This window comes from Polypterus senegalus, chromosome 11, assembly GCF_016835505.1.
Source record: "Polypterus senegalus isolate Bchr_013 chromosome 11, ASM1683550v1, whole genome shotgun sequence".
Classification (NCBI taxonomy): Eukaryota; Metazoa; Chordata; class Cladistia; order Polypteriformes; family Polypteridae; genus Polypterus; species Polypterus senegalus.
In genome coordinates, this window is record NC_053164.1 from 79,540,699 (window position 1) to 79,561,059 (window position 20,361).

At 39.9% G+C, this 20,361-nt stretch overlaps 1 protein-coding gene across 4 annotated transcripts in view; it reads left to right on the forward strand.

The window, feature by feature from the left end:
* Nucleotides 1-20,361, forward strand: part of efemp2a (EGF containing fibulin extracellular matrix protein 2a) — a 99,982-nt gene that overhangs the window by 78,010 nt on the left and 1,611 nt on the right. For all 4 annotated transcript variants that reach the window (XM_039769133.1, XM_039769131.1, XM_039769130.1 and 1 more), the window contains exons 6-10: nucleotides 183-299; nucleotides 4,570-4,689; nucleotides 6,944-7,063; nucleotides 7,576-7,702; nucleotides 18,983-19,178. In XM_039769133.1, coding sequence (XP_039625067.1) covers nucleotides 183-299; nucleotides 4,570-4,689; nucleotides 6,944-7,063; nucleotides 7,576-7,702; nucleotides 18,983-19,178 — 680 coding nt within the window. The remainder of the gene's footprint in view (nucleotides 1-182; nucleotides 300-4,569; nucleotides 4,690-6,943; nucleotides 7,064-7,575; nucleotides 7,703-18,982; nucleotides 19,179-20,361) is intronic.

Below are 20,361 nucleotides of genomic sequence, written 5' to 3' on the forward strand. Positions count from 1 at the left end.
TGGTCTGGTACCTTGTCCAGACTTTTAGGCTCCAGACACCTCAACTTAAAACTGGGTTGAAACGGATATTTAGATTGTTTTTTTTTTAATTACAAACACATTTTGTGGTATAGTAAACCCCAGCTGCCTCTTCACAACTTTGATAGCCAGCATGGTGATAAAGCCACTGTCTCTCTTCCTAGATATCGACGAGTGTCGCTACAGGTACTGCCAGCACCGTTGTGTGAACTCCCCAGGGTCATTCTCTTGCCAGTGTGAGCCTGGCTTCCAGCTGGCTGGCAACAATCGTTCCTGTGTAGGTAAGTCAACTCTAAAAGTTACCAAACATTTAATGATCAACGGGAATTTTCTTTTTACTGCTAAATCTTAAAATATTTTTTGCCAGCTGTACAACATTTTACAAATTTTACGATACTTTTGTGGCTTATCTTCCCTCCTGAGTGAGTACAACAGTAGCTAAAAAGGCAGGGCCATATGTCGTATGTAAAAGGACCGTGCAATAGGCTGAGTGCTGAACATCGCACAACTGAATCAAGAAAGTGGATGGTGGGGATTCCAATCCTTGAATGTTATGGGAAACACTTCATTTCAGTTCTCAATAAAGGGATTTGCATTTCATTCAGCTAACAATTAACATATAGGCTGATGAAACTCTATGTCTAAAATCAGGACATTAAATGTTCTAACATCCCATTCAATCAACACTACAATTTATATGTCCGTGTACATTTGTTGGCTGACTTCAAAATGCATTATATGAGTGTTGTAATTAACAAATCTACAGGGATTATTCAAAAATGAAACATACAAAACATGCCATAAGATTCCAATACCCTGCCATTCATAATTTCCTCAATGGGGTCTTAAACTGTTTTTCCATCTAACCCTTCTATTGATTAACACATTTTTTCCCCAAAAGCAATCAATAATCTTATGTCTATTGCACATGACTTTTTCAAAAACTAATATAGTGTGGATGTAGATCACTTTGTGCTAAATATTAGATAGATAGATAGATAGATAGATAGATAGATAGATAGATAGATAGATAGATAGATAGATAGATAGATAGATAGATACTTTATTAATCCCAAGGCGAAATTCACATAATCCAGCAGCAGTATACTGATACAAAGAAACAATATTAAATTAAATAATAATACAAATGAAAAGAATTAAAATAAAATTAATGTTCGCATTTACTCCGGTGGAATTGAAGAGTCGCATAGTGTGGGGGAGGAACGATCTCCTCAGTCTGTCAGTGGAGCAGGACAGTGACAAAAGTCTGTCACTGAAGCTACTCCTCTGCCTGGAGATGACACTGTTCAGTGGATGCAGTGGATTCTTCATGATTGACAGGAGTTTGCTTAATGCCCGTCGCTCTGCCACAGATGTTAAACTGTCCAACTTTAATCCTACAATGGAGCCTGCCTTCTTAACAAGTTTGTCCAGTATTATTATTGCAGCTCAAGATCACCTTATTAAAATGTTTAGAATTGTTGTGTTCTGTCTGCTCTGCCAGTGCCAAAACCCCCCTACAAGGCAGTTCAGTGTTAGGCATGCTTCTGAAGTTGATCTCGTTTTAGTTTTGAGGGTTAGAGGCCATTTCAGATATTATGTCTTCAAAATTGCAGGTTTACACTGAAGACCTTTTGCCCCAGTTTGTAATACTGCAAACTAATTTCTGAGATCTGTAATAAAATCCCCAAACCAAAATTGCACCTCATGCCCTTCACTAATTTAAGGACGTCCAGTTCGGCGTTGTTTGAAATTATGTGGCAAAAAATCTTGTTGTATAAACAGATGTATGACAAGTACTGAGAACAGTGATGAGCAATAGCCAGCGAGGGGATGAGGTGAGGACAACTACAAAGTGAATTTGAGGAAAAGTAGACCAGGAGACCCAAGAAATGGTGGAAAAGTGAGGGGAATTCTGGAAAGAGCACTAATATCTATTTGATATCTCATCTGAAAATGAGCACAACCAGCACATCTGGCAACCATTTTGACAGAGCTAGTAATTTCTCACATGTTTGGCCTTAAACACCCTTTGCAACAGATGAATCCAGGACTTGGTGAACCTCGTCTGTGCCGGATTGTGTAGTGTCTGTCACATTATGTGGACAAAACAACACATTAGAAGATAAAATGTTGTGCAATGTGAGTTGTACTGCAATTTAAGGATTTTGAGCGTTAGGCAGTGGAATTTGCCCTAAAGTTAGAGAAAGAATGTGTTAGCACATCAGTTTAAGGTAATTGCAACCTTGCCTGCTGTAGTTATATTACATATTATATTGTATGCATACAATATTATATATAATATGTAAAATATACTATATATACTTGCATTTAAGTTCTCCTACAGATAAGTCGGTGCTTGATTTAACCATATAATTCCCAGTATTTTATAATGTAAGTCATATAAGTCGAATGCGGAAAACTGACACTATTGGTCCAAGAGATTATGATATTCTAACGCCCACTTGAGAGACTAACCACAGAGCATGCTGCCTTTTTTTCCTATGAATTGTGCCTACGTGACCACACGGTAATACCCAAACTATTCTGAAGCAACGTTTGCACCGATTTGTGTTTTTTGTATCTCACATCCTCATACACCTTTATCGTAAGAGCATCCCTTATCTACGATGGAACATTCAATCAGAAGAAAATATAAAGCTGGTTTTAAATTAAAAGTAGTTGAAGTGGCGAAAGAAATTGGTAACTGCGCTGCTGCAACTAAATTCGATGCATCTGAGAAACTGGTGCAAGCTTGGAGGAAGCAAGAAGTAAAATAAAAAAAAATGTAAGTGTCGTATTTTTGAATGGGCGTATAAGTCAGGGTCTGATTTTATGATCAGTTTTTCAGGTTTCAAGACCCGACTTGTACGTAAATATATACGGTATATATTATATAAATGTAATATTATACATTATATTAAGGATTACTTGTGTTCTGTTCTGTGTATTGTATTTTTTGACACCCACTGCAGACCCAACCTACCTGGAAAGGGGTCTCTCTTTGAGCTGCCTTTCTCAAGGTTTCTTCCATTTTTTTTTCCCTACAAGGGTTTTTGGGAGATTTTTCTTGTTTTCTTAAAAGGCAGGGCCTGTTAAAGCCCATTGCGGCACTTGTGTGATTTTGGGCTATACAAAAATAAATTGTATTGTATAGTATTGTACCTGGTATTTAATATCCTTGACGATGAACAGCTGAAGGTAATGTGCTTTCACACACTGCCTAGTAGAGGAGGCCAGTCCATTCATTGCCCAAGAAATGTTTCGCCTGCTCTAGACTGACCCCTCAAAATGACTGGATGCCATTTCCTTCCTTACACAAGACTGGCCTAAGTTTTGTCCACAAGACACATGTGCTATTATTTCATTCATTTTATCCTTATAATTGATGTGTACTGTCCACCAAATATCAAATGTCTTTGTTGAGGAACTGAAGGGTGCTTCATTCAGTGTCTTCTACCATCACTAAGACTAGCTGCACATTCCAGACATTTATATTCTTCCAGGATTACTCATTATAGTATAGTGGGTCTTGCTAGTTCACTCAATATGATTTCAATGGCTTCTATCCCATCACTGTGAGCATTTCTCAAAAACTTCTGGTCCCAATAATCATTTCACGAGACTAGCTGTGGTTTTAGCTCCCATGCAGGCGTGGATGTCTTGTCTTTCTTGGACTTTGACTACTGGAAGTGTGCTTTCAGTCAGGTCAAGATGCCATTCTAGTACTTGCTCATGACTAGCAAAATACAGTATTAATGCAATGGCTCTGCAACAGTGGATGCTACTTCAGTCATTCTTCACGTTAGGTTTAACTTAATATTTTCTGGGACTGGATGTACTGTGGTTGAATTTTACATTTACTGGCAGCACACAGAGTGAAGACCTTTTCAAAATGCAGCGACAACAACTAGAAAGTGATCAGTTTAAACTTGGTTTTATGTTTATTTATGAAGCACATCCTGCATGCATTATTCTGGTTTACACATTTTTGGAGCCTGCACAGCACGTTCTTCCTACTTTTCAATAAGGACATACTTCTTTTCTAAGATGTAATATGAACCAGTACCTGTGTGGAAAGGGGGTGAGGTATATTAATTGTGAACTGCTAGTGTTGAAAGTGTGCTGGCTCTCTTAAAACACTGAGAGCTGCTGTCACAATATGCAGAGTTCAGCTCCCTTAGTGTCCACGGGGTGCTGGACAGGGGCACATTGGATTATTCTCTAAGGACATATTTTACAGTTGCAACCCAGGTGTGCCCAATTCAGAAAAGTGTAACCAATGGAGAATAGAACTAGATTGAGCCATGAAAGTGGGTGGGCAACAATTACTCAAGAAATGGAAAGAAAGTGCAAGATGTATGATCATCCACTGTGTAACTGTATACATAAGGAATAAAACATCAGCTATGTCTAGTTACAACTTGGGGACAAATCACTGCTTTTCAGCTAACATTCAACCAGTTTTGGGAGTTTTATATTGAAAATGAATATTTAATTTGAAATTTTGACATAATTATTCTTCTCTCCTTCCTTCTGTCCCCCCCCCAGATGTAAATGAATGTGATATGGGAGCCCCTTGCCAACAACGCTGCTATAACACATATGGCACCTTCATATGCCGCTGTGACCAGGGCTATGAGCTGGGTCAGGATGGCTTTGTCTGCAATGGTAAGAAAGATGACATGGTGTACATCTAAATGATGTTTGACTAACTGGTTCATCAGATAAGTAATTAACCATGGCTTGAAATATTTTAAAATGTAAATTAGTAATTGAAGATTAGGTCAGTTGACTTTGTACAATCTGTAGGTTATCTGGCATCCACGAGAAATCTGAAATCTTCAGTGTTGGACCTTAACTATTACTGTAAGTTCATGCAGTGCACTCAAAGACTTAGTGAGACACATCTTCAACACCCTGAAAAATGGCCACTATCATTTCTTCCTAAAATAATCAAGACTAAGGAATGTGTGGCACTTCATACTAATTTCAGAATGGTGTGTGAATTTACAAATTGAATATGATTAGAGTCATAATCGTACGTACCATCTACGATGGCTGTCATAGTTATTTGCCAGATTGGAAGCAACATCCCGTGTACGGCAAGCTTTGAAGTCACTGCCTTCTCTTCCTGTTGTCTATTTGTATCCAACCACCAACACAATCTTTGAACAATGACACCGTGAGGGGGAGGAAGATGTTAGTCTCATATAACATCAAGTCTCCCCTGGTTTGTGATAAGTCAGCTTTACCAGACCAGTTGAAAATCACAACCAGTCATCATCATAGTCGGAAATATGGTGAAATTACTGAGCAGTATTAATTGTAAGCTAATTATATTGATATGTAACAATCATGCTGATGATACAAATCCTTGGTGCCCATACTTCAATCTTTTGGATATTTTACAAGTTAAAGTTTTTTTCTCACAATCATGGGGAATTGTGTTCTTAACATATTCCAAGGCAAATTAAGTAAAACATTTTTTTTTCTATATATTTTAATTATTATAGGACACAGGTCCAAATGTGGAAACAAAAGCTTTAAAACTTACCAAATATGTCCATTTTCAGGCCAAGAATGTTCTCAAATGTTGATCCACATCTAGAAAATGCACAAAGTATCTGTATCATCTCTGGAAAAACAAAATTGTGAAACTCTGCCCTTTAAAAGAAATCCAGCTATACTCTTCACCTCATTGCCTGTCTTTTTCCATGTCAACCTTTCATCCTGAGGTGTGCTTTTCTGTACTTTGTATTGTTAATGTTGCAGACACCATTGTTGTTGGTTTTTTTGAGAGTTATCTGAGGGCTTAAAGTAAAATACACTGTTCAAAAAATGAAAGGGACACTTTGAAAACACATCAGATCTCAATGGGAAAAAAAGTCTGCTGGATATCTCTACTGTTATGGACTGGGTAATGTGTTAGGAATGAAATGATGCCACATCGTTTGATGGAAATGAAAATTATCAACCTACAGAGGGCTGAATTCAAAGACACCCCAAAAATCAAAGTGAAAAAATAATGCGGCAAGCTAGTCCATTTTGCAGAAATGTCATTGCAGCAACTCAAAATCGTACTCGGTAGTTTGTATGGCCCCCACGTGCTTGTATGCATGCCTGACGACATCGAGAGGGCATGCTCCTAATGAGACGACGAATGGTGTCCTGAGGGATCTCCTCCCTGATCTGGACCAGGGCATCACTGAGCTCCTGGACAGTCTGTTTAAATCTGGTTTCCTTGGTCAATTTGTTTTAATTTTATATGCCTTTGGACATCTAAATTCTTACTTGACCTTGCACTCATAAGCAGACACTGCATTAACCTTTGAAGATTATACCTTATGGGAATTCATGGACTTTTTCTTACCATCATGTATAGAATAAGAATGAACATGCCTGACACGGACCAATTCATATTTTGGACTAAACCTATTTGTGGGCACCTCTCCCACTGCAGTATTTTTCATTAGGGCTCAGAGCAGGATGGTGAGCATCTAACTGACACTTGGTAAATATTTTTCGCTTCAGACCATAAAACATTTTAATGCACTAAATAGAATCCAATGACTAAGTACACCCCATAAATAGAAACTCCTCATGACAATAAAAAGATATTTAATATTTAAGTTAGTATACTGTATTTTCAGACAATCTAAATTGGGGAAAAGCACTCCATATCCACATCCCACAATCAAGGTTCTAGCAAGTCTTCTGTGTTAAGGCCCAAGCACTGCTTAGTTTATTTACTGTTACTGGAATGTTCTTCTAACAATTTAATAAAGTTAAGAAAGTTAAGGCTGAAACAAGGTATAGTAAGTCAACATCCCCATTATCCTACACTTGTAGGTCTTCAGATGGTAAAAGTGTATTTGTATTCTTGTAAACTTCCAGCTATAACCTGAGCTTCCTCTCTTATCAGATATTGACGAGTGCAGCTATTCCAGCTACCTTTGCCAACATCAGTGTGTCAATGAGCCTGGGCGCTTCATATGCACTTGCCCTGAAGGGTACCAGCTACTGGGCACACGACAATGCCAAGGTATGTGTTCATTTACAAAACCTTTCACCAGTGGTGAAAAATCAGCTTCAAGCATGAAGTGACACAGTGGTTAGTGATACTATCTCATAGTTCCAGGATACAGATTTAAACTTTTGGCTCAGTTTCTGTGTGTTTGAGCTTTGTACATTTATCATGTGTTTGATTGTTGGTTTTGCCTTCAGATACCAATAAAGTGCCCTTTGGGTTTTATTGCCAACTTTAAGTTGGCCTGATATCTAGGTGAGGTTGTGAGCATGAGACTGGTGTCCCATCCAAGTTTTGTTTGTGCCTGGTGCTCAATGCTGGCAAGTCACCCTCTATCAACTTCTGACTCAAACGTTGTTCAATCTGTAATGTGAAAATTATACATAAACAAAATCCATGGGATTTGTCTGCTGCATAGACGATTATTGTGTTTTAAAAAACCCTAAACATATTAAAAAAAAATCAATGGTTAAGACTTTGGATTCCTCCCTCCCCTCGCCCACATTTTATTTTCTTTTCCCTTCTAGATATCAATGAATGTGAGACCAATGCCCACCAGTGCCCTGAATCTCAGACCTGTGTTAACATCCACGGGGGTTACCAGTGTGTTGACACAAACCGCTGCCAGGAGCCCTATGTCCAGGTGTCAGACAAGTAGGTATTTATTTTTGACATTCAAAAACATCAAGACTCACAAGAAAATGAGCAGAATTTCATTGTTGTTATCCGCTTCTCTGCATGTTGGCATTCCTTCAGTGACCCCTAGTGGGCAATATGCCATTGTGCAGCTTGCACAATAAGTCGTGCTGAAGGTTTTTCTTGAAACTTTGAGAATAATTGCTTATGTAAATCTTTACCATAACTGGGCAGTCAGAGGTACTGCCATGTGGATGGCACTCACATTTTACATTTTCTGGCTGGCATCTGTTTAAGGTGTAAAGTTGCCAGCTCCCTGTTGATGCCCTTTTGCTGTTCGTACATAGAGGATCAATTAACATCCATAAGGACAACTAATTATGGCCTAATGGAAATTACTATAATTTGAAATCCTAGTTTTTTGGGGTTTTTTTTGCAGCTTTAAAATAACAGAGTAACACTGTGTGACTGCTGGAAATCAAGGACTTTATTATAATTACTGAAGGTCACAATATCCTCCATATGAGATCACCATGAGTCTTGTTGTTTGTGCTGTGCTCACCAAGGCTTTTACCTTATTGACACAGACTAGTATATTGATCATTGTGTTATTCCAACCTTTTTTATTCTTTGGTAAGGAACAGGAATAGGAATAGCACAATGGCACAAAGTTCCAGGGACCAGACCCTAGTTCCCGTTGATTCGGTGGAGCGTCTGTGCTGTTGCTGTTCATATTCAATTTGTCCTGCACCCCAAAAATCCAGCTACAAAGGTAAACTATTTAATATACTGTATTATTGTGAGGAGTGCTTGACTGGTAAAATTAACCAGGGCTGTAGAGTGCTTAGCCAAGTACTGCATATAGAAATAGAGGCACATCTGCACCAGAAGACGTCCAGCATATATCAACATGGGAACACAGTGTGGGTGGTAAGCCTTTTGTGGTTACTTGCTGTCCCAGGGAGGTGCAGTAAGAAGAAGCCTGGAAGGCTGGAGGCATGTACTATATTGTGCTACCAAAACGCTAAGGCAGGTGACCCAGCTATGGACAAGGATGCCTTACCCTCTCATTATAGAGGAAGAGAGTCTAAAAAAGGGAACACCAGAAGTGGCAGCATCACCTGCCTGCAAGAGGGCACACAGCTCTGACTGTGGGTCAGCTGTGGAGCTGCCTTGAAGACCTCACCCATTGAGGCCAATGGAAGGCTCAAGGAAGCAGGGACACCAAGAGTTAATAGAGGGGGTTCTAGGTTGGTGTCCCAAGAGAAAAATATAAGGCTGACCCAGAAGAAACCCTGGGGTGGGGTGTCAAACCGGGGCTGCAGAAGAGGCCCTTAAGAGCATTCAGTCATAAGGACAGTTTAACAAACACGCTGGTGGGAGATGGTGAGGAACATGTGTCAAAGGGGAAAGTAACAGGAATACTCAGTTATGGTACTGTGAGAGGCAAATGGACAAGTCACCTAGCCCGATAAAAACTTTTAAACTCTATATTAAATATACAAAAAAAAAGTTTGCAGAACATGATAAAGGCTCCTAATTTCATATCTGCTTGTGCCACTGTTAGGTTTACGGTTATGTGAATTGAAGTCAGTGAGTGTGCATTTCTATGTGTAATAGTCTCTTGTGCAGACATCTCCCTCGCACCATTAAATGACTTCAGAAAAGAAAAAGACCAGCACTCCGAGTTTGATATTGGATTCATCACAACCTTGATGACCAGTCTATCAGACAACACACAGAAAACCCATGCAAGAAAACATTGCCACATTCTAAGAGACCTGCCTGGCTGACTTTGGCACTCTGCATGGAAAACACTTTACTTTTTTCTGGCAAGGAAAGGGCACATAGGCTGCTAGGGAGTAAGGTCTCGGCTTTCCTGTCAAAAATACACTATTGGTAATGATAGAGCCTAGTGTGAACGACATAGAGAGAATAATATCCTTGGGACTTCCCACAATAGATGGATCCAATGCCCTTGTCAGTGTATGCACACACCCTCTACTCTCGCTAGGAAGTCAAGGATGAGTTATACGATCAGCTCCAGAGAGCCATGAAGAGAATCCCCACACAGGAGCAGCTCTGCTACTTGGAGACTTTAATACCAGAGTGGACATGGATCAAGAAGCCTGGCCAAACTGCCCTGGATAGTTGGAAGATGGCAGCATGAATGAAAATGGATAACGCTTGCTTCAGCTCTGCACACTTCACAATGTGTGCATCACTAACACCTTTGTACAGAGCAAGCCGTGATCAAATGTCTCCTGGAGACATCCTTGTTCCAAGCACTGGCACCAGGTACAGTATATCTGATCAGGAGGTGCCACCTGAAGAATGTGCTCATGACACTCTTTCCAGAGTGTAGACTGCAACACTGGTCACTTGGTAGTGTACTGTAAGATTTGCCTTCAGCCCAAGAAAATCCACCACATCAGGCCACTAAGGAAACATCGCTCAACATCGACAATACTCAGGGTCTCAACAAGCCAATGAGTTTGCAACAATTCTAGAAAAGGCTCCACAGTTATTAAAACACTCTCACTGGACATGGAAGATCTTACCACAGTCTTAGAACTTTGTCAAGCTGACTCACAGAGACTGAAGCAACATGAAACTTAACCTACAAGTATTGTGTCCAGTAAATCCTGGACACTCCACTCCAGATAAGAAGGATGATTAATTCTTATTCTTGATATCAGCTGGACCACACGATGAACGAGGAGGTCCTTACATGTGCAAACATCCCCATTCTTTACATTCTGCTGTTGTAGTGCCCACTCTGCTGGAATGACCATGTCTACCAGATGTTTGACAGAAGGATCCTCAAGGATGTCTTGTACAGTGAGCTGCCGGCTGGCACCAGAGTACAAGGTTGCATCCATCACCTGTTTAAGGACATCTGGAAATGTGACATGGTCTATGAAGTCTATGGCCGTTGATATCAACAGATGTGTTCCACATTCGCCAGAGAGAGGACATCCGGAGAGGCACCAGCAAAAAAGAGACCACTGCATTAAAAAAGAGAGCACAAAAAAAGGTAATCTAGAAAACAAACCCGAGCAGCAGCAACTTTTTGTGTAGCTATTGCCAGGAGGATTGCCACTCACAAATCGGACTTTACAGCCACACCAAGATTCTGTGTCCCATCCATGTGCGAATACTGTATGTCATGGCCTCTTGAGACCAACAGAAGCTTAAACAATATATTCAGTACAGAACATGATAAAGGCTCCAACGTTCTTCTCTGCTTGTACAACTGTTGTGTTTAACGTTATACAATTTGAAGGTAGTGAGTGTGCATCTTGGTTTGTTACAGTCTCCTATGTAGACATCACCCTCACACCATTAAATAACTTCAATTTACACAGGCCCTTGGTAAAATGAGCCCAAGATGATATGGCAGTCTGGCTGCAGGTATACAACCTTGCATTCCCATTTCAGGTGTCATTCAGGCATATTGAATTCAAATTATTTGCTTAATCTGCCAGTTCCTCTCCATGCCTGTGTGGATTTTTTCTTCACTGTTGGTTGGCCTGGCATTGCTGATTGAGTGTTTGTGTGCAAGTGCGTCTAGTGATGGTCTAGCAGATTTCTACACATTACTTTTCATGCTTACATTTATTTACATTTTACATTTACCTATTTGGCTGACAACTTTATCCATGGCATCTTTAAACATTTGTGATACAAATGGTTACATTTCCTTTGGTTTTCCAATTGGAGTACAGGCAGTTCATAGTGTCAGCCTTAACCACTATGCCACATTGCTGGTACATGCTACCTACAACCCCATACTGGGATAAGTCAGTCCTGAACTTGAAAGAATGAATAAATGAACGTGTCCCCATCTATCTCCCCAAATGAAGATGCATGCACAATTCTACAAAAAGGTAAAATATAAACACAAAGTGTCATTTTGGACCCACACACTAATTGCCTGCCAGGCAAGAGGATGGCTTGAAAGAAATAAACAGGAAAAAAAAAAAGATCAATTTAGGTCAGTTTCTTCTTTTGCTGTCACAGTACGACCTCTGGGACAGCACTAAGAGTTATTTAAAGAAACCACTTGTCCGTGAATGTAATTATTTTCAAATTGGACTCATTTACATTCTGTCAGTATACACGCAATTTTCAGAATAATCCCTAGTGCTTGACACAGTAACGAGAGGGACACACAGTGCATACAAAATAAGGAACATGGGACATCTGAGGCACACGTTTAAATACAGTGTGTTTTGATCTGTCGTAATAATTAGAGTACATGACAAACCACTAAAATAAATTATATCTAGTACAAAAAAGTGTATTAATTGTAGTTATCAGTATAGGGTCATGAGAAGTGGAATGAAACACTGGGCCATTGCAGAGCACTGCCTCTCACACTGGGTCAATTTAGATTCATCAGAGAAGGAGGCAGGGAGTACCACCAGTGCACAGGCCAGGAGTCAGACGTAGGCCTCTGGCTAACCACTGTGCCACCCACTGGGTTAATTTAGAAGGTACACACATTCCAGAATATTCCAGAGATGTTTGTTAGAAAATAGATCTAATGAAATGGCAGACCCTTAAAGGATATATTCAGTATTTTTAAATTGAGGTTATTTTTTTTCTATTAATATGGTATACAATAATTTTCCCTGAAGTGAAGCATTATGTATCAATTAAATGAAAAATAAGTCTCCCCAGTATCTATGACATCAGAGGAAACGTGAAGCAAAGTCTTTGAAACGTACCAAATACGTCCACTTTGAACAGGTAATTTTTTTATATTACTGATATTTGGCACTGTCTTTCTGGAACAAAGCATACAGTGGTGCGAAAAACTATTTGCCCCCTTCCTGATTTCTTATTCTTTTGCATGTTTGTCACACAAAATGTTTCTGATCATCAAACACATTTAACCATTAGTCAAATATAACACAAGTAAACACAAAATGCAGTTTTTAAATGATGGTTTTTATTATTTAGGGAGAAAAAAAAATCCAAACCTACATGGCCCTGTATGAAAAAGTAATAACCTAACTGTAGTGTATCACACCTGAGTTCAATTTCCGTAGCCACCCCCAGGCCTGATTACTGCCACACCTGTTTCAATCAAGAAATCACTTAAATAGGAGCTTCCTGACACAGAGAAGTAGACCAAAAGCACCTCAAAAGCTAGACATCATGCCAAGATCCAAAGAAATTCAGGAACAAATGAGAACAGAAGTAATTGAGATCTATCAGTCTGGTAAAGGTTATAAAGCCATTTCTAAAGATTTGGGACTCCAGCGAACCACAGTGAGAGCCATTATCCACAAATGGCAAAAACATGGAACAGTGGTGAACCTTCCCAGGAGTGGCCGGCTGACCAAAATTACCCCAAGAGCGCAGAAACGACTCATCCGAGAGGTCACAAAAGACCCCAGGACAACGTCTAAAGAACTGCAGGCCTCACTTGCCTCAATTAAGGTCAGTGTTCACGACTCCACCATAAGAAAGAGACTGGGCAAAAACGACCTGCATGGTAGATTTCTAAGATGCAAACCACTGTTAAGCAAAAAGAACATTAGGGCTCGTCTCAATTGTGCTAAGAAACATCTCAATGATTGCCAAGACTTTTGGGAAAATACCTTGTGGACTGATGAGACAAAAGTTGAACGTTTTGGAAGGCAAATGTCCCGTTACATCTGGCGTAAAAGGAACACAGCATTTCAGAAAAAGAACATCATACCAACAGTAAAATATGGTGGTGGTAGTGTGATGGTCTGGGGTTGTGTTGCTGCTTCAGGACCTGGAAGGCTTGCTGTGATAGATGGAACCATGAATTCTACTGTCTACCAAAAATCCTGAAGGAGAATGTCCGCCATCTGTTCGTCAACTCAAGCTGAAGCGATCTTGGGTGCTGCAACAGGACAATGACCCAAAACACACCAGCAAATCCACCTCTGAATGGCTGAAGAAAACCAAAATGAAGACTTTGGAGTGGCCTAGTCAAAGTCCTGACCTGAATCCAATTGAGATGCTATGGCATGACCTTAAAAAGGCGGTTCATGCTAGAAAACACTCAAATAAAGCTGAATTACAACAATTCTGCAAAGATGAATGGGCCAAAATTCCTACAGAGCGCTGTAAAAGACTCATTGCAAGTTATCGCAAACGCTTGATTGCAGTTATTGCTGCTAAGGGTGGCTAAACCAGTTATTAGGTTCAGGGGGCAATTACTTTTTCACACAGGGCCATGTAGGTTTGGATGTTTTTTTTTCTCCCTAAATAATAAAAACCATCATTTAAAAACTGCATTTTGTGTTTACTTGTGTTATATTTGACTAATGGTTAAATGTGTTTGATGATCAGAAACATTTTGTGTGACAAACATGCAAAAGAATAAGAAATCAGGAAGGGGGCAAATAGTTTTTCACACCACTGTAGGTGTTCATTTCTCTGTGTTGCAGTATCTTCAAATAAGCAAAGGCCATGTGATGGGAGCCGTGCAGCAAATCAATGGTACTAATGCAGAATATCATGAAGTTAATCCTTTGTCTGTAGTTGTTTAGCACATAAATGCCATTCAGTTAAAACGGTTTGTGAAAGTAAGTTGAAACATTGGAGTGGCCACGTTGTAACATGCACACACAATATTTGGGGTGGTGGGTGCAGAGCAGGACTCCACACATGAACACTGGAGATCATGCAGATTCCTCACTGTCACTTTCAGCATTGACACACCAGTATATGTAATGTGCTGCCCAAACAAAAGCTGTCCATTTTTCCTGCCAGCTTTGATAGCTTCTTCCTTGTTTTCCAGCAAGTCCAAAGCCCTGTATTGGAAGAATTTGTTGTCAGCTGCTATTGTTTTATATGTGTGCTCTGAGCCTTGCAGATTCTTCTTGTTTCTCTCCAGGTCTGTCTTTCTTTTTTAATCATCTGCCTATCTTTGTATTCTGACTAATGCAGTTAGAGGGGCTAAACATCTTAATAGCTGGATGTATCAGTGGCATGAAACAGGAGCTTATTTATCGCAATGCTTCAAAAAATTAAATTTCACTAGCAACAGTAAAACCTGAGTGCTCAAATTGCTAACAATGTATGAAATAACATATGAAAACTTCAAAAGCATTCATGTAATGAGCTCCAGTGCAGTCAGTGAGGGGGAAAAGTTACTACATATGGAAAGATAGAATGAAGGGAAATGAACAGCTAGACCTCTTTAAATATGGTGGAGTCTTACTAAAGTTACTTATATTTTTGCACAGTCTATATGCATGCAACATTAAGACACGAATCAACATTTACGATTAGATCACCATTGTGAACATGGGGTTTATTTTCATATTTATGAATAATGCTCCCCTTAAGAATACAAGTTTCCAAGGCAAATGAATGTTTCCCACAAAAAAATAACTGACTTCAAAATTATTGGTGTAGGCGAGGATGTGAAGATTTTCCGGGTGATTATATAGGCTGGTATGGCAGTGTTGTTGTGCTAAATTGAGTTTCAGCGGCCATGGACAACTGGTTGATGCCTCATTGCATTAATGGCATACATTGAATCCTAATCTATAGCCGAGGTGAAAAGAAGATTTCTTATCAAGTTCGGCATGCCATTGCAAAGAAGAATTCCTTCTCGTAATGTTATTTCAAAGTCTACTGGTGGTGTGAAGGGCATGATTGCTGGATCACCAAGAACTGTTAGACCATCAGAAAATATTGAAAGGATGAGATAAGCTGTTGAGTGGAGGCCTCTGTGTTTGATGTCAGTTGTAATATTAAATATTTCAGTGCTAAATAAGAAAGTAAATCACATTGATTAGTTACTTTTTGACCACTTCATTTCCTTCCCTAATTCAATCCAACCACTATATTTTTACTATCCTTCCAAAAATTGTCACATCCTGTTTTGCACCCATTACCACACATATTGTTAAAATAATGATCATCTGAGTGCCATTCCCACCCCACCAAGCTATTTGATACCCGCACATGCTCATGGATTATGATATTGTAACCTACTGTGCCCACATGTGCTGAATAACTTGACTTTAATCAGAGGGCAGCAGCAGACTTGCCTTGTCAGCAAACCAAAGACACGCCTGAAATGTAGAATTTCATTAACCTTCGATGTTTGACGCCCATTGCTTGTGCCATTCAGTTGTCTTTGGTTGGCACCAAAAACCCATTTATTACGGAAACTGTGTTGGACGATTCCTTCAGCTTCATTTTATTTATTTGCTGTTTCGTAGTCCACTGCTGTCCTCTTTGCAAGCACATGTCATTTCCACCATTGTTGTCCTGTTCAGAGGTGAGAATGTAATCAGGTGGTCCATTTTTCATTTATTACATATGGTTGACACTGGATGGTGTAGTGGTTAGCCCTTCTGGCTCACAGCATTACAGACTGTTGGTTCAATCCCTACCCTGGTCAAACGTGACGTGTTTACATTTATCTTACTTTTTTTTGGGAAATCTGGTTTCCTCCCATGTTGTAAAGTTGATTGTGCTGGGGTAATTGGTGACTCTAATTTTGCCCAGTGTACATGTTTTCGATAATGAAGTGGCATTCAGTTCTTGCCCCAACTGAACTGGCCCTGGGTCTTTTCTGGCTTGTTATGAATTGTGCACTTGGAGAATTCTTTTTACTCTCCTGAAATATTTTTTAGAATAATATATTACATGGGAATTCGGGCTGCTTTTTCTCTAGCACCTTCTGAGTGGGTTCCTCAAAATGAAATGTTTCCTGAATGTAATGATTTAACTATTCATGGTACCAGTAAGGTGTTGTACTGTGTTAGCTAGCCATTATGGATGCAATAGAAAAGGCAAGCAAAATGACACCTTTTATTGGCTAACTAAAATGATTACAATATGCAAGCTTTCGAGGCAACTCAAGCCCTTCTTCAGCCAAAATGACACTAAATTACATAACATCTTTGCCTGAAGAAGGGGCCTGAATTACCTTGAAAACTTGCATGCTGTGATAATTTAAGTTAGCCAATAAATGGTGTCATTTTGCTGGACTTCTCTATTGTATTCATGGTGCCACAACACTGTTTTAAAATTGTGTGCCACCAGTTTATTACTCCTGTTACTGGCACACAGCTTCTCGTTGCCATGGAAGTTGCATTGCACAACCTTTTAAATCCGGAGCAAAGATTCATTCGGTATCTCTGATGGGGTTAAAAAACGCTTTCAAATAAAATGCGTATTCTTTCTCTGCTGTCTGCTTTTTGATTCTCCCATTTCTGTCTGTCATTATGATTCCTAGTTTACGATTAGACTTTGATGGGTAGGATTTGGTCTTTACGGTTTGCACTCATTTCTAGTTTGACAAGCGTTTCATTTCCTGGTCCTCTTCTCGCCCTTGGCCAGAATACAGGCCAAGCCCTTAAATTCTATCAGAAGTCAGGTGCAACTCTCTTTTCTAACAGGGACACTAATTGATACCTGCTTCTAGTGGCACCAACTCTCCCTGCTTCCCTGAGGATTCAGTTTCCTTAAAAAGACAATTTCCCCAGGGTAAACACAACTCAGGACAACATGCTGCCATTTTTGAGCCTAGATGTCTTTTTCCTCTGACCTTCCCTCCTTAGCTTCCATTTTTTTCAGAGAGTTGGACCACTGCAGAGTCACCTGCCCTCTGGCATTCCACAAATGGCCACCAAATCCACAACACTTTTCATTTCCCTGGCGCCCTGCCTCAAGCCCTTCTGGTACAACCACACTGCCTGGTGGCCCCTCGTGACGCATTCTTACATGAACTGGCATGACAACTTGAACCTCTTCTACTCGGTGTCCCCCTTTCTTGCCTGCAGTGTTCATGTCCATTGGGCCACACATTACAATGTAGTTTTTATGATTCTAAATTTATCTATGGTAACTTACAAGTTCAGGTTACTTTTTGGGTTTTTTTTTGTAAATAGTTGGAACACAGACAGGTTTACTAACTTACACAGTAAATTTTTGGTAGGAGTTGGGCTCCACTCCTCTAACCAGTATACTGTACTACTGTTTAGCATTGCAGCTTCACTTCTCCAGAGTTCTGCAGTCCCACTTGTCCAGTTGGATTACTCCTGTTTGCCTTCCACATTCCAAAGACCTGCATGTCATGTTGATTGTAGACTATAAACTGGCCTGACGTCTGTCGCTGTGCTCACAATGAATAAGTGCCCAGTCAGGATTTATCCCTCTGTGCCTTGTGCCCTGTCTTTCTGGGCCAGCCTGCAGGTCTCACTGTTCCAGTGTGGTGCTAAACTGTCACCTGCTGCACTCGGGTACACGTCCAGGTGGTTCGTGGTGCAGTAGGTGCGGCAACAAGCTGTAATCAGTGTCTGCTCCCAACCTTAGTACAGTATGCACCTTGTATGTATTTACTAGTACAGTATACCAATATTCTTTAGTGGTAATTACAAGGAATGACCACATAGGGGTGCTGTATAGTTCAGACTGTATCAAAACAATTTCTGAAGGCATTCAATTCAAAACGATTAAATATCCTAATTGCATAATTAAAAGTCATGAAATAATATTTCTTTTTATATCTGATGTTTATATTTGTGGCATGTTTACTCACTAAAATAAGAAAAGGTCAGCTTAGTGAAGCTAAATGGAGAATGTGACCCCATGTAGACTCCTCCACAGAACCGTGGGATTCTCATCAGTAGGCAAGAACGTGTGCAGAAAAAAAAAAAAAAAAACATGTGGCATTAAAGCTTACAGCAGACTGCTTTGTAGCTCAGGCAGTGCTCAACAAATGCTTTTTTCTTCCATTACCATTACTTCAGCAGGTTTGTTTCAAGTTTCTCATAATAATATTCAATGGAAACAATAAATGCAAGAGTTATGTATTCCAAATAATCATACAAAACCCTGTGAGCAGCAGGTGTTTGCTATGCTAACTTCATCCAATGGATGTTCCTTTAGTGCCTCTGAAAACGTAACCTGCCATTTCATGCTTTTTCTTCATTATCAGCCTATTATTTCATTCTTCTTTTAACACACGTGTTGACAGTAATATTTTAAGTGAAGGTCTGACAGTAAGAGAGTGGTCTTATTAATGGATTGAACATTGGGCTATGAAAACCCCATTGATTTTTTTTTTCTTCACATATTCCACCAATGCCATTGTGTTAAATACACTAAATATAAATGTGTATGTGTAAATGATGATTACATCTTGCCTGAAGAAGGGGTCTGAGTTGCCTCCAAAGCTTGCATATTGTAATCTTTTTAGTTAGCCAATAAAAGGTGTCATTTTGCTTGGCTTTTTATTAAATAAAGAACCATTCTGATCTAAAGGCACTGTTCTTTGTGTTTCTGCAGCCGATGCGTGTGCCCTGTGGTGAAGCCAGAGTGCCGGGAGCTGCCGTTCTCAATTGTGCACCGCTACATGAGCATCACATCTGACCGCCCTGTGCCATCAGACATCTTTCAGATCCAAGCCACCAGTGTGTATCCTGGAGCCTACAACACATTTCGGGTCCGCTCAGGAGATGAACACGGGGAATTCTACATCAGGGTAAGTAAAAACAACTCCTCTAGCCAACTGGCTTTTATGGCCCTGTGTAATGGCAAAGGAAATGTGGCCACAGAGAAGTTTACCATAAATGTGGCACTCAAAACTGACCCTAAACCTAGAGGGGCAATGTCCGTCATTTTCATAAAAAGACATACCTATCATTAAACAGTTCAGAACTTTACAGGCAGTCTTCACTGATGCTTGCAGGAATGACCAAACAAATCCTACTCCAACATCAACGGTTTCTTCAGGAATTTAGAGAAAAATCCAGTTTATCTGTGCTTGCACTTCACTGAATCAATACATACTACTTCCCTTCAGCCACACTGCCAGTCTGGCTGGGGGAGATAAGGCCTTCAGTTCTGTTGCATATCTAATGATTGAAATCATTAGATATGCTAACTTGTTTCACTCTGCTGAAGGAAAACTTAAGGCCAGTCTGCCATAAAAAACATTTAACTTAACTGATCCGTTTGGCAAAGTAGATAGTGCTGCTGCTTCATGGACTTGTGTGTTGTGTAAGAATCCCATGCCCAGTCATTGTCGGTATCTGCATGAGTTCTTCTCTTGGTAGTCCATTTTTCCTCCCACATCTTCAAATTGGCCCATGTGTGGGTTATTGAGTCCTATGATAGACTGGCATCCTATCCAAAGCTGCTTGCTGTCCTGCACCAAAGTGCTTCTGGGATAGCCCCTCGTGTCCCTAGATTGCATGCAGTGGCTATCTTAACATCATTACCAATATGACTCTCTTTGTCAGGGTCTACATTAATAATAATAATAATAATAATAATAATCTTTACATTTATATACTGTAGCACTTTTCTCACTACTCAAAGTGCTCTCCATGCAGGGAGGACCTGGGAAGCGAACCCATAATCTCCTTACTGCAAAGCAGCAGAACTACCACTGTGCCAACTGCGTGTGTTATTCTACACCTATCACTTTTCTGTAGCATTTCTTATTTTAATTGCTTTTTATGTTACTTGAGCTTCTATCCTTGCATTCAATACTTCTATAGTGTTAAAGGGAGAATGGATAGATTTTCTTTGTCCATCTATCCATCTTCTGACTGATTTTCCAGTTCCTGTCTCTGACTGTAGCACTAACTGCAAAGTGGGAAGACAACCTTGTACAGACCACCTGGGAAAACTCACATGCACCCCCACATTGACTCAAAATT